The sequence below is a fragment of the Octopus bimaculoides genome, chromosome 15 (assembly GCF_046866305.1).
Source record: "Octopus bimaculoides isolate indiv1 chromosome 15, ASM4686630v1, whole genome shotgun sequence".
NCBI classification, from domain to species: Eukaryota; Metazoa; Mollusca; class Cephalopoda; order Octopoda; family Octopodidae; genus Octopus; species Octopus bimaculoides.
Window position 1 is genome coordinate 50,739,932 of NC_142942.1, and position 14,011 is coordinate 50,753,942.

Here is a 14,011-nt window from a genome sequence, read left to right on the forward strand (position 1 = left end):
ATATGCTCCTATGTGATGCCACCACAGGTGCTTTTTATGCGGTGCTTTCTATATAGCACGGACACGGGTGCACTGACAGTTGTTAGAATGCGAACCTAACTACATTAAGGTTTATGTTGTGTTCCTTTATGTCCCCAACGCGAATGGCTTGATAAACAGAGATCAATAAAATAATAGCAAACTTAATAAGTATAGGGTTTGTTTATAATCAACTGAAACTTCAAAGGAAAAAAAAAAAAGACAGCAAATTGAAAGACAAAATAATCTTACCTTCATTGGAGATAAGAAAACATCTGCAAGTTTATTCTGTATGCTATGTTTTTTAATCATGATATCATCAACAACCCAAGGACTGGAAGACGTTACACCAGCACGTAAAGCATGTGTTCTGATGAACAAACGAAGAAGTTCTTTCGGAGGTGGCCGGTCAACACGACTGAAAATTTTGTTGTTAAAAAATAAATAAAATGTAATATTCTTAAAGAACGGACCTTCAGAAAATTTCTTACATGCAATCTTTACCACAATTAATAAAATAAAATTATTATCATTATTATTATTATTAAGGTGGCAAACTGTCAGAAGCATTAGCACACCAGACAAAATGTTAAGTGGTATTACTTCTGTGTTTACATTCTGAGGAGTCATTTGCTGGGAGTCAATAAATGAAACAAGCAACATTGAGCACTGGGGTTGATGTAATCAACTTCCCTTGTAGCTCAAAATTAGAAAAAATTATTATTATGACTGTGTTGCGTAAAATAGCACTAAGTTCACTCTGTTGAATGGTTGGTGTTAAGAAGGGCATCCAGCTGTAAAAATCCTGCCAAAACAGTCACAGAAGTCTGGTGCAGGCTTCTGCCTGGCCGGCTCCTGTCAAACCGTTCTCCCCATGCCAGCACGGAAGGTAGACATTAAACAATGATGAGGAAGATGATGATGATGATTAAGGAATAGGGCAGGTAGAATCACTAGCATGGTTGGCAAAATGCCCAGCAGCATTTTTTCCGGCTCTTTATCTTCCCAGTTCAAATCCCACCTTAGCATTTCATCTTTTCAGGGTCAATAAAACAAGTATCAATCAAGTAATGGGGATCATTGTAATTATGTCCCACCCAACTGTAACTGCTGACCTTGTACCAAAATTTGACACAAATGTTGCTGTTGTTATTGTTGTGATCAACCTATGAATGCCATTTAGTTCTTTAAGGTACAAGATTTTAGGATCAAAAATTTTTCACATAGCACATTAATTTCATTTTTAAAAATGAACTGTATATTGAAGTAAAATGTCCCAAAACATAATTTTAATTAGATTGAGATAATTATATAACATCCCACAGTACATCTTGAAGTTATGAATATTTATTAAATCTGGGAGGAATAAAAAATAGGAGGACATTATGTTAAATGCAAGTCCTTTAATTATTATGAACTTGGAATTAAAAATGCTCCACCATGCAGAAACCAATGCATTTCATAGGTGCACACTTACACATATGCATAAATACATACACAGACACACAGACACATATTACATGTGCACACAGAGTATGTTTTAAAATGCACTTACGTTAAATCAGCAGCTGGTACACAGTTAATAATTTTTTCTTCTTCATTTAGTTTTATGCTGTATTTATACGGTAATAACTGCAGATACAAAAGAAAAATATAACAATATTATTTAACAACTTCCACCTATAGAGAGAGAGAGAGAGAGAGAGAGAGAGAGAGAGAGAGAGAGAGAGAGAGACAGAGAGACAATCAGAGATAGAGACAGTGTGTGTGGTAAATCCCTCAGGAGTCAATAAAATAAAGTACTAAACTACTACCTCTCAAAAATTGCTTGTCTGGTGCCTAAACCAGGGACAATTATTCTCATTACTATCAACAATTATTTCTATTTAATCACAATGACAAAAGTTGAAGGGAAACCATAGAAGACCTACTTTGGGAGGCACCCACTTCTTTTGCCCAGTATCTTTATTAGAACTGTTTTCATCTGTATTTTCTTTATCACTTGATGGAGAACTGCAATTACTTGTAGGATTGGCCTGAAATGGATAGAAACACACATATATTTATATATGTAGACAGCTTTAAGTGTTTTGTGGACATATTTCTAATGACACAAACATTTGATGGTAATTAATATTGGAAATAATCAAGAATTGAAATATAGTAAAATAACTTTTGTATTAATCAATCTGAATAAAATATAATTGCATTCATAGCTTGAACAAAATAAGGGACTGAAATATTTTAATATGTTGATATTTAAAAAGAAAAAAAAATTTTTATGTTAGAAAAAAATTTTTTAATTTAAAAAAAAAATTACAGAAAAAAGACGTAAAGAAAATGGTCTCTAACCTCAATACCACATGTATCGATTCTAACAACTTTGGCTTTCACCCTGAAAATAAAAGGAAAAATATTATATGGAAATAATTTATAAACATCATGTTAATGTTTCTGATATAAGTTTCAAAATTTTGCCAATCATCTGAGCCTGTTATTATTTCTTTTGGGAGGTATAAAATCTTGAGATCTGACCTCACAGCATATTATTACAACTGAAACCCTCCACCAAAAGCACTTTCATCCGGCACGCATTGTCCAATGTGTGAAAAAAAAACCATGGCTAAAGGTGATGGAAGAAGATATTGGGCAAAGGATTTCAGTAGGAAACACAAAGGATAGGATGAAATATCGAATACTCCTATAGGGTGTAACCTTCCTCTTTGCTACAGAAATTACCTTAAAAAGCTTGTATTTTATCCTACCTCAACTCTTACTAGGCTTAAGAAAAAAAGGTGAGTAGTGGGATCGATTCATTTGACTAAAACTCTTCAAGGTGGTGCCCCAGCATGGTCACAGTCTAATGATTGTAACAAGTAAAAGATAAAAGACAAAATCTAAAATGATACTCACACTTTACCAGAAGTCTTGACTTTCAGAGAAACACATTCATTGATTGAAAGAACTTGTTGTAGCTTGAGCCAAGCTTGGTCAACCAATGTGTCCAAAGAGAGAATACCTGATCAGAGAAAAAGAAATTGGTTACAACAATAGAAGCAAAAGATTTTAGCTCTTTAGCATGCATTTAAACTGGCTATATCCAGCCCAAATAGTCCATCCATTTTACATTCAAACTGGCTAGATCTGGTTTCTCATATCTACTTTACAATGTCATTCTAAATATAAACAATCACATCATTGAAATCTCGAAGCCATGAGATATAGCATGATTAATTTAAACCAGTGGTTCCCAAACATTTTTGGGCTGCCGCCCCCTTGACATCCAGACCACATTCCTAGCATGACCACCCCCAACTAACCATCACAAACATAGACCTCTTTCTGAAGCAAATTCAAACCAACTGTATTTCACGAGTAAAACTTAACCTAACGAACCCATTATTTTGTTGCTTTTACATGTATTGCTACTCCATTATCACCCCACCTTTCTTCAATGCCCCTCGGAACTTTCTACTGCCCCCAGGAGAGCAATCCTGCCCACTTTGGGAACCACCGAGTTAAACCAATGTGAATAAATAAGTATTATATTTGACAAAGTAATCTGAGAGTTAAAAATGTTAAAATATTGATAAAAATATAGTCAGCACTTTAAGTACCTAAAACAGAAGCAAGTATGTGCAGTGAAATTGCTTTGGTGACCAGGTCGCATTAGTATTATGAAACTCTTAATATTATATTGTACTATTAAGAAATAAAAAGTGAATGTAACAGGTTTTGTGTGCTCTTTCATAGTTAAAATTTTTTACTTTCAACATTCATTCTTAGATCAAATCACTTGCCAAACAAGTATGACTGATGAATGTATATATGTATTATTGTAAATTTCGTGTAGACTGGGACAAAATTTTTCAGCCGACTGCTCATTCAATTTGGTTATGTAAGCCATCAGATAAAAAAACTTAAAAACCAACATGAAACCAACAATAAATTTCACACTATTGAATACTCCCATTCAAGGACCCACAGCTTTCTTAAAGATCCACAGCTTTCTTAACCTTTAAGCATTCACACTAAACACTTCAAGGAAGTGCTCCAGCATGGCTGCAGTCTAATGACTAAAACAAGATACACACGCAGCCATAGAAACCATGCCACAACAGACAACTGGAGTCTGAAGAGCTACCCAACTGGCCAGCTCCGTGTCAAACTGCCCAACCCATACCAGCTTGGAAAACAAGACGTTAAATGATGATGATATACAGATACAATTGATAGTCACACACACATACACAGCTAACGAACACACACATATATGTATGTACATACAAGTGATACACAGTCACTCACTAATTAGCTGAACAAAATTCAGTGAAAACGAGGTAAAATTTTCATCAATATACAAAATCATTAAACAGACTCATTCGAAATCAATGGAAAACAAAAGACAAAAATCAAGCAGCAGTTGTGATTGTTAATAATAGAGACATTATTTCCAACAATAGAATATGACAGAGCTGTCTCCAACATCTTATCCCTCTTCCCATATACTTCTACAACTTCAGCCGACAAAGGAGTCTCTATATGGTGCCGCTTAACCAGCTAGAAATAGCAGCCAAATTCCTTCAAACCAAACCCTACTTCCTAAAAAGAGGAAGAAGATGTTGGACAATGTTGTTCCCAGATATACAAAGAGAAAGGAGGATGATCACTGTTGAAGTAGTTTATTTATCATAGGTCTGCTCAACCAGGGATGACCTGGGGCAAAAGTGCAACATATTTTAATATTTAGGTCACTCAACAGTGGTGGAACAAGCAGAATCAGTAGAGCATCTGTGAGGATAACTTCGTGATATCTGTTATGTCTCTAGTTTCTAAGGCAGAAGTTTCATGACAGCTGAGGCCTTACATCCAATAACCGACTGTTTCCTAGCACAAATAGAGACCCATAAAAACAGGACCCAACAATCCTTTCTGAACAGTGGCAAGCTATGCATGCACTTGTGGGTGTCAGCTAACTTTTGGATAAGTGGCTTGTCAGCTACCAGATCAATCCCCAAATCTAATCAGTTTGTGCCAGTCATGAGGCCAAACATCTCTGAAAGTTTCATCCAAATCTATCCAGCAGTTCTTGAGATATCTTGTCCACAGACAAACAAACAAACACGATTGAAAACAATACCTCCACCTTCACTAAGGCAGAGGTAATATTAATAATAATTGCGCACATATGGTTGTTAGTTGCATATCAAGGAGCCCCCTACTCCATCCTTAGAAAAAGAGGAAAATAACCCAGTTCATTTTACTATTCAATCTAGATGTCTCCATGAACATGGAAAAAAACGTCTTGTCTTTAATTAGGCAACACTTCCAAAGCTCAAATAAATAGCATAAATTTTTTAATGCACATAATGTTAAGGTGAATTACTTTTGCCTAGACAATATCACTTCCAAAATGACATGTCTTAACAGATACAGCTACATATCTTTCACCTAAAGATCCTACTTTCAACATGAGAAATCAATCAACTGCCTACAGGAAGGATTCTGGCTCTCTGCTAGTAACATTCAGCAATAATCAGACACAGTAGCAGTTGACAGCTATCAATTCCACAACATAATCTGAAGTAGCCATGACAAGCTTTATTCATCATCTATTGAAAAATCACTTATTTAGAAGCTGTGGTAATTTTGTCACACAGAACCAGGCATCCAAACAAAGTAATGAGATTCTGAGTCAAACAGAGCTTTTTTCTATTTATTTATTTTTATTTCTTTTATCTATGTGCATGCATACGTGTGTGAGATATAATCATCAAGAGCTGCTTATTCGTAATCACAAAGGAGACCATAAACTAAAACTCTATAAGTTGAGTATTTGACATTTATTTACAAATCAGTCACAATTTTGTTTCATTCATATTTGAAATCATTGGAAATTATCTTCCAAGTTATAAATTATCAAAAAAGACAAACAAATTTGTAAACTCATCCACGTATAAATAATATACACAATAAACGCCCGGTTCAATGTACTGAATAAACTTTCCTATTCTGGGTACAAGACTTGAAATTTGGGGAGGACGGAGCAAGTCGAATACATCGATCTCCCACCTCCCCGAGCTCAACCGGTACTTATCTCATCGACCCAAAAGGATGAAAGGCAAAGTCGACCTCAGCCGGACGTTAAGCATTTCGTTCAGCGTGATAACGAGCCTGCCAGCTCGCTAACTCAATGGACCGATTAATAATACAAAGATAGCAATTTCAAACGAGAAAAAAAAGCGACTAGAGTGAGCTGAAGATATAACTCTTCGATGGGTAGAACAAAATATAAGAGGGTGAAGAAAAAAAGGTACGAAATAGAACGAAGAAAAATTAATAACTCTAATGAGAAAAACCGTAAGGTGAAGGCAGTAAAATCGCGTGAGAATGCGTAAACGAAAGAGAGAGAGAGAGAGAGAGAGAGAGAGAGAGAGAGAGAGGAGAGAGAGAGAGAGAGAGGAGAGAGAGAGAGAGAGAGAGAGAGAGAGAGAGAGAGAGAGAGAGAGAGAGAGAGAGAGAGAGAGAGAGAGAGAGAAAGAGAGAGAGAGAGAGAGAGAGAGAGAGAGAGAGAGATGACCGGCTTCTAATGTTACCTCCGATTTAACGGACACACCTTTCTTTCTTAGTCCGCTGAATCGAGGGTTCACTGTACGCAAATGTACACATAAACAAACATGTAAACACACACACACACACACACGAATATGCATATTTAAATGCACAAAAATAAACATCTCTATACACAGAGCTTCTGAGACTAATTGGAAGGAGGAGGGGGAGAGGAATATATCCTCAAACCGGAAACCTAACCAGAATGCCTGCAACGAAGTGAAGACCTCTTCTAAAGGCATCTAAAGTGCCAGATAGCAATATCAAATCGGGTGACGGAATAAGTCTACGACGACGCGAGAGAGTGTGTGTGTGTGTGTGTGTGTGTGTGTGTGTGTGTGTGTGTGTGTGTGTGTGTGTGTGTGTGTGTGTGTGTGTGTGTGTGTGTGTGTGTTAGAAACAAGAAGCTCTTAAGTTTCACATTCCCGATTTTTAAAAGATAGTTTGAATAATCAGAAAGGCCCAAGAAATTTCACCTGAAAAAAAAAAATTTTTTTCTCGTATTAAGAGTAAAAAAAAAAAAAAATCTTTCCACTTAACATTTCCCTCCCACAACATGTTTGTAAATACAAAACGTCTACCAACTCGACAACACATACACACCACCAAAGAAACGGTGAGATGGTGGAAAGAGGAAGTGAAACCAACTAAATAAACGGTAAATGGACGAAAAGCGACAATCGGGAGAGTGGGTCAAAGCGGCTGTCCACATCGTCGTAATTAAATTTACACCAGAGGGGGAGGAAGGGAGTAAGAGGAGTAGAGGAAGAGGTTGGGAGAAAGACGTATTATATAATGGAAGTTACACACACACACACAGATAAGTGCCCGCGCAAACACACACACACACACACAGGGGGGGGAGAGACAAAGAGCAGCATTACGCAGCAGGCATGAAAGAAAGAGGGGGGAAGAGGCAAGTGACATTAATAAAGTACATTTCAAATAATAATATAAAGAACGTAAATAATACGTGATAAAGAGACAGAGTGAGAGAGAGAAGGGGAGGGACGGATATGGAGAACAAACAAAAAAAAAAACTGGTAAAACGTGATAAGATGGTTGAAGGGTTTCTACCACTACAGCTAACTTCAACTATTAATAGGAAATAGAACAACAACGGGACAGACAGGGCGTGAATTGAAACCCCTAGTAGATAGTCTAAGACTAATATGTATCACAAATATAGTTGTTTCTAGGTCCAGGCTAGCCCCGATCCAGGCTTTAGTGAAGTCTCAGCTGTTACAATCGTAATTTTCGTCCAGAAAGTGTATCTATCTAGGTCGATGTAGTACGATTTGAGGAGGATTTGGCTATTATTCCTAATACGTTGAGCAACCAGAGATTCCCTTGTCGGGTTGACACAAACATAATTTTTTTGTTTCCAATAGATCTTTGTGACCGTTATAAATGAATTCAGAATAACCAGCCAACTGGATGTGGCAAACACAGAGATAATGCTTTGTATAAAAGATAAAATGTCACACCTTACATACTGTTTACTAAGAATTCAAACCTGCGTAACAAGAAGCCACTATCTTTTTTATCTTAGGTGTTAACGAGACTGTCTTGTTTGCAGCTGCGCTTAAACGCGCGTACACACAGACACACACATTATTATATGGCGATCTTTCGAACTGTGTGTACAAGATGGGGGACAAAAGTGAAACGAAATGCATCAAAGAAAAGCAAAAGATTAAACAAATGATCGTCAATAATCGACATCGTGTAAAAAGACAACTTTACCATCTTGCGTAATTATTATATTTTAGTAGAATAATAATAATAACAATAATAAACCTGACGCAGCTATGCAATATCGATTAACAAGCATTTGTTTACTTTCACTTTTCTACAGTGCAGGTTGCTCCACTTTATCCACCATCTTATATGTACAAATTTCGAAAGATGGCACCTTCACACATACACACACAACACGGAAAAGACAGAGTTAAAAAGCAGATGTAAAAACCCTTATTTTATTGAGAAAGTGTTCAAGCTTCTTAAGTTTAGATGTATACCATTGATAGAAAAAGTTTGTGACGGATCGGACAGAGTTCTTCATTCGACACTGAACGAAATAAAAAAAAATGTAATTAATCACCAGCTGAGTCATGAGTAAACTGCGGCCCGCGAGACTGTCTGAATAGCTCGCCGATGAAAAATTACATTTAATTTCTTTTTTGTTGGGGTTTTTTTTTGGGGGGGGGGAGGATACGGTCCGCCTGATGAGTTACGTCTCATACGGTCTGTTTCTCGTAGAAAGTTGTCCAACAAACACCTAGCCTTAAGCTCAAGAGAGCGTAGAATGGGTGAAAAACGAGAGGAAATAGCAAAAAAATTACTTGTTGCGCATGTGTTGGACTGAAAGCTATCGCAAAGAAAAAAAATAAGAGAAATGAAGGGAATCTGGGAGCGAAAAATGTAGAAAGTGGAATAAGAAAGAGAATGAATGGGAAGATAAGAATGATAGAAAGGAATAATTACTAGAATGTACGAGCGAGGTGGGTGTGCGAACGAAATAACAGTGGTTTACAGTTTCTTAGCAGTACTATCTACATATACGTCTGCACATACAAACATGAAATCTGACTGCTGGACAGAAAAAAAAAAGTTCCTACATTGGCATAAATCAGTAAAATACACATACACGGTTGAATCCACTTAAATATGACCACTTAGCGACTAAGTCTTATCGATAACAATAAGGGTCTGATAATATTAGCCATGGTTATAAACAGCACCTGCTGTGTATATTACGCGCGCACACATACATATACTCTTTTACTTGTTTCAGTCCTTTGACTGCGGCCATGCTGGAGCACCGCCTTTAGTCGAGCAAATCGACCCTCTGGACTTATTCTTTGTAAGCCTAGTACTTATTCTATCGGTCTCTTTGGCCGAACCGCTAAGTTACGGGGACGTAAACATACCAGCATCGGTTGTCAAGCGATGTTGGGGGGAGACAAACACAGACACACACACATATATATACATTTATTTTTGCTTGCAATAGCGGGTTCTTAGGTCAAACTATCGTATCTCCAGCTGCTTCAGATGCCAAGATATCAAAAATCGTCAAAGCGTACGTAGTACAACGGTTCTGTTATGGAATGCTGAAAATATTTTTTCGTTTTCTGAAAAAGCAACGTTTTGGACTTATGACACTTTTGCACGAGTGAATGTACAAACGAAAGAAGGGTACTCAGCAAATTTATTGGGTGTCACATGTACGGATCAAAATAGTTTGATTCAAATTTGTCGGTACTCGAGTTTCAAGTGTGACGATAGTCGTCAGCCATTTTGAATTCAAAATGGCAGACGACGAGTATCAACGAATTTGAATCAAACTATATATATTATCTGTCACTTGTTTCAGTCACTAGACTACGGCCATGCTTGGGCACCGCCTTGAATTTTTAGTCGAATGAATCGACCCTCGTACTTATCATTTATCCTAGGTGTTAACGAGACTGTCTTGTTTGCAGTTGCGCTTAAACACGCGCGCACAAGCAATATCACATTATTATATGAAAAGATTAAGGGCTCTCGGGCATAACTGTTTACCGGACCCCTTTGAATGTGTGTTTTAGTAGAATTAACATGTAAAGTGCCGGACCCCCTCGGGCAATGCCCGACTGACCGACGTTTCAACCCGCCCCTGCTAGCATGAGATAACTAGGCAGTCAGTATTCCACAGCTGAATGCCCTTCCTATCATCAAACCTTATTTGCTTTCTTTGACACAAAATACTTCATTCCATCTGCTGAGCTGCAGGAAAAATGCTACCACAGCATGAAATGATATCAGTATAAAGTCATATGGAGACACAAACACACACACCTACATATGTTAGTGTCTCCTTGTCTTGACATCATGTGATAGTTCCTTCCAATCTTCCGTGAAAACATATCAGGTCGCGGGAAAATATTATAATTGCTTGGAAACAAGTGAAGTTTGACGACAGAGAGCATCCGGTCGTAGAAAATCTGGCTCACAGAATTCCCTCCTAACCTATGCAAGTTTAGAAAAGTGGACGTTAAAACGACGACGATGATGATATAAACTTAGAACTCGTCCTTTAACAACATGATCAGATGTTAAGACTCTTGTCCCTGAGGAGAAGTCTTAATTTGTCCGTGTAAGACACTTGACATCAAGTAGCCTTGCTCTGTATCATTTGAGCTCTGTTTTATCAAAGATAACTGCATCCACTTGATTATACAAACATACATACACACAGGCAAACACAAAATATATAGAATACGTATTCACACACTAGAACTATTACAAGAAACTAGTCCATGCGTTTGTTAAGTCTAAGTAACACTTGCCAAAGTCATTCACACAAACGCACATAAAAATAATCAGTTCTAGAAGAATTGGGTTAGCTGTTGTAATTGAGGGTATATATACAGAGAGAGAAAGGGTGAGAGTGAGAGAGAGACTATCGAGGGCACGGGAGGGAGGAGATGAAAACAGCTGAAGATAGGGGCAAAATGAAAGGAAGCAACACATTCTCATCTGTCTCACCGAATACAAGCCGTTTTATAGTTTTGTCCCCTTCCTTGAAAAACCGGCGCAGAAAGCAGCGGAAAAAATATATATATATATATATATATGTATGTATTTTTGTGTGTGTGTGTGTGTGTGTGTGTGTGTGTGTGTGTGTGTGTGTGTATTCGTTTATATTTATATAAGGGCATTATTAACTTCGCAAAAATGTTTGGTGATTAGTGTACGTGGACCAAAGAGAAAAGGCTCAATTTTTTTTTAAATGTGGTGGGAATAAGGTGATGGGAAGATCAATTTGAAAAGAGATATAAAAAGGAAACTGTTTAAAATAAGGAAAATAAAAAGTATATATATATATAAATATAGGGACCAACATGGACTAGGAAAGACAAAGGATTTAACGTGGTGAAAGATAAAAGGATTCTTGAGTTGGAAGAAAAATGTAAATAAAAAATAGGAAAATATGCCTGTAATAGGGATCAAATAAATGGAAGGATGGTGAGGACTGTACTTCCGCACCCCTTATGTGACCGCATGAGGATGGCGTCGTTAGATTTGCTAGAGCGAGCAGCCAAATCTCCCTCAAAATTATCCTACTCCCTCTTGAAGAACGCAAGTGTACACAAGGATAATGCCGGCCTAGATACGCAATTCACAAAGGAATGACGAGATGGTCATGGCAGGCGGGATTTTTTATTCTATTTTATTTTTATCGATAGGACTTGAGTCAAAACAAAGAGGAATAATTTATGTGGCTGTTGATGGTGATGACGACGACGACCAGAAAGACGGGTAGAGAGGTAGTGAACGGATAGATGGGCTGAGGTGATGGGACAGGAAGGTGGTGGACTTAGTGCAGATAGAAAACGGTCGGTGCGTGTTGTGTGTGTGTGTGTCGTTTGTTTGCCCAGACAGGAAACCAGTCAACAAGGTCAGTGAGCCATATCAAGACCGCCCGTGTGTCCCAGACTGCAATAACAAACCGATAAAGGATGGGATACAGTAGGCGTTAATATTGATGGGAATAGAGGTTATATCATAAACTTAAATAAAAACCATTAGCGGTATCAACGAGGGAGCTTTTTTTACGTGGTCGCTCAACACGCAACAAAAAATAGCAGCTAAACCCCAACTCAAAACACAAGAGACAACCTTAATAAAAAAAAAATAATAATAATAATAAAGACATCGGATACGGTTGAGTTAGATATTTAGCGATTGAAATGTGGGTTGGTTACGGCCGGAATTTCTTTGATCAGGTTGGACATGCACACAAACAAAATCACCAGCATCGTAGTCATCATGCCATCTGCATTTTGATTTCGGGTCGAAGCCGTTTCGCTCTTCTCCTTGGCAGGAAGGATTGCCGATGTGATTGATCGAACCGCTAACTATAGCAGTTAAATCTCGCATCTTTAAATGGAGACATTAGATAACATAGTCTGACGTTTACTATTCTTGAAAATAAGAAAATAATTCGGAACGGTAATGAAATAGAACGCCTTTAATCATAGGTTTGCTCCATAACGGCTGACCTGGGGTTTAAAAACAATGCTTTTAAAAAAGACATCGACTTCATTTCCGACCCCTTCCCTTACAAGTGCGAAACCTTCCTTTGTTATTGTTTAGCCCGAGGTCAGCCACGACTGAGCACAGCTGTGAACAAAGGCGTACGAATCATGATCATCCGATCATTGGTTTCTACACTACATCATCCAATGTGTCCCCCCCCCTTCTAATATGACAGCAAAATGTGATTTGGGAAAGAAATGGTTTCCATTTCTGGCAAGTCGAACGACTGCTAAAGTGCAAATGTTAACGACCCGGTTTCGATTTCAATTGAAAGCCATTATTATTTCACTTCCTTTCACGCCTCTGAGAAAACATGAATGTCACAAGCACTCTTTATGTATACCATCACATCGGATACACTGAAAAACAGTTGTTCTTTTTAACCCTGGTTCAAAAGAATTCCAATCATGATTATCCAGTCGTTTTAGGGGGTGGGGTGCAAGGTGGTAGTATGGTGTACTTTGGAAGGTTTGATTGTCATTTCAAGCAGATCGCGCGACCATGTAAAGGCTCCCTTGCTAGGTGTAGTGAACAATAGTCCTTTCTAGACCCAGTTTGTTTTCGGTTCTTACCCAAATTAATTTTCGTGTAAAGAAACTTGCAAGTTACAGTATTAAACAGTCACACACACACACACACACACACAGAGTTAGATATACTCTCTCACAGACAAATAGTACAGGGTCGAGGCAATGAACAAGCCACTATGTGATCATTCTGGCTGCTAGAAATAGAAGCAAAATATTACTACATTAAGAAATGAAATTACTTTGTGTAATTTCTAAAGAAATTACACAATGAATGCAGTATGTCTGGAAGGAGAAAAAGCTTTAGAAAAAGTCTTTTCACACGGCTGACCACGGGCTAAAAACAAGGAGGTGGTGATGTCATATCTCTTATGTGCAAAGTCTTTTTTCATATACCGACACTAGAACTTCATTGAGGGGCAAATACACGCGCTTCGATATTAAGCTTCAATTAATAAAAAAAAAAACAGAAAGAGGTTTAGTAAAGTTTATTTACCATTAAACATGACACAAGCGCACCCAAAAGTTCCATCTTTAGTAATTCAGCAGCAGTAAAAATCTACCTATATAGGGTCTGAAGTTAAAACTAACCCCTCTCTTTCTTAACATTAGGGCATAGGGGAAGAGGCACAACCTAAACAGCTTTACAGTCGGGATATTATAAGGCCTAGTTTGGTAGTAATGGGGATACGAATCAGAGAGACTAGTTAATGACACTTGAACCAAATATCTTACAGTCACAGTATATGACTGGTATTCGGTTTATC

The 14,011-nt window shown here is 37.6% G+C and overlaps 1 protein-coding gene across 13 annotated transcripts in view; it reads right to left on the reverse strand.

The window, feature by feature from the left end:
- Nucleotides 1-14,011, reverse strand: part of LOC106870776 (tyrosine-protein kinase BAZ1B) — a 65,152-nt gene that overhangs the window by 39,658 nt on the left and 11,483 nt on the right. For 11 of the 13 annotated variants that reach the window (XM_089363845.1, XM_089363842.1, XM_089363844.1 and 8 more), the window contains 5 exons: nt 2,932-3,037; nt 2,371-2,413; nt 1,950-2,054; nt 1,574-1,650; nt 271-436 (listed from right to left, as the gene is read on the reverse strand). In XM_089363845.1, coding sequence (XP_089219971.1) covers nt 271-436; nt 1,574-1,650; nt 1,950-2,054; nt 2,371-2,413; nt 2,932-3,037 — 497 coding nt within the window. Of the gene's footprint in view, nt 1-270; nt 437-1,573; nt 1,651-1,949; nt 2,055-2,370; nt 2,414-2,931; nt 3,038-3,635; nt 4,113-14,011 lie in introns of those variants that run through there. The other 2 variants (XM_089363853.1, XM_089363852.1) reach the window with 1 other exon arrangement.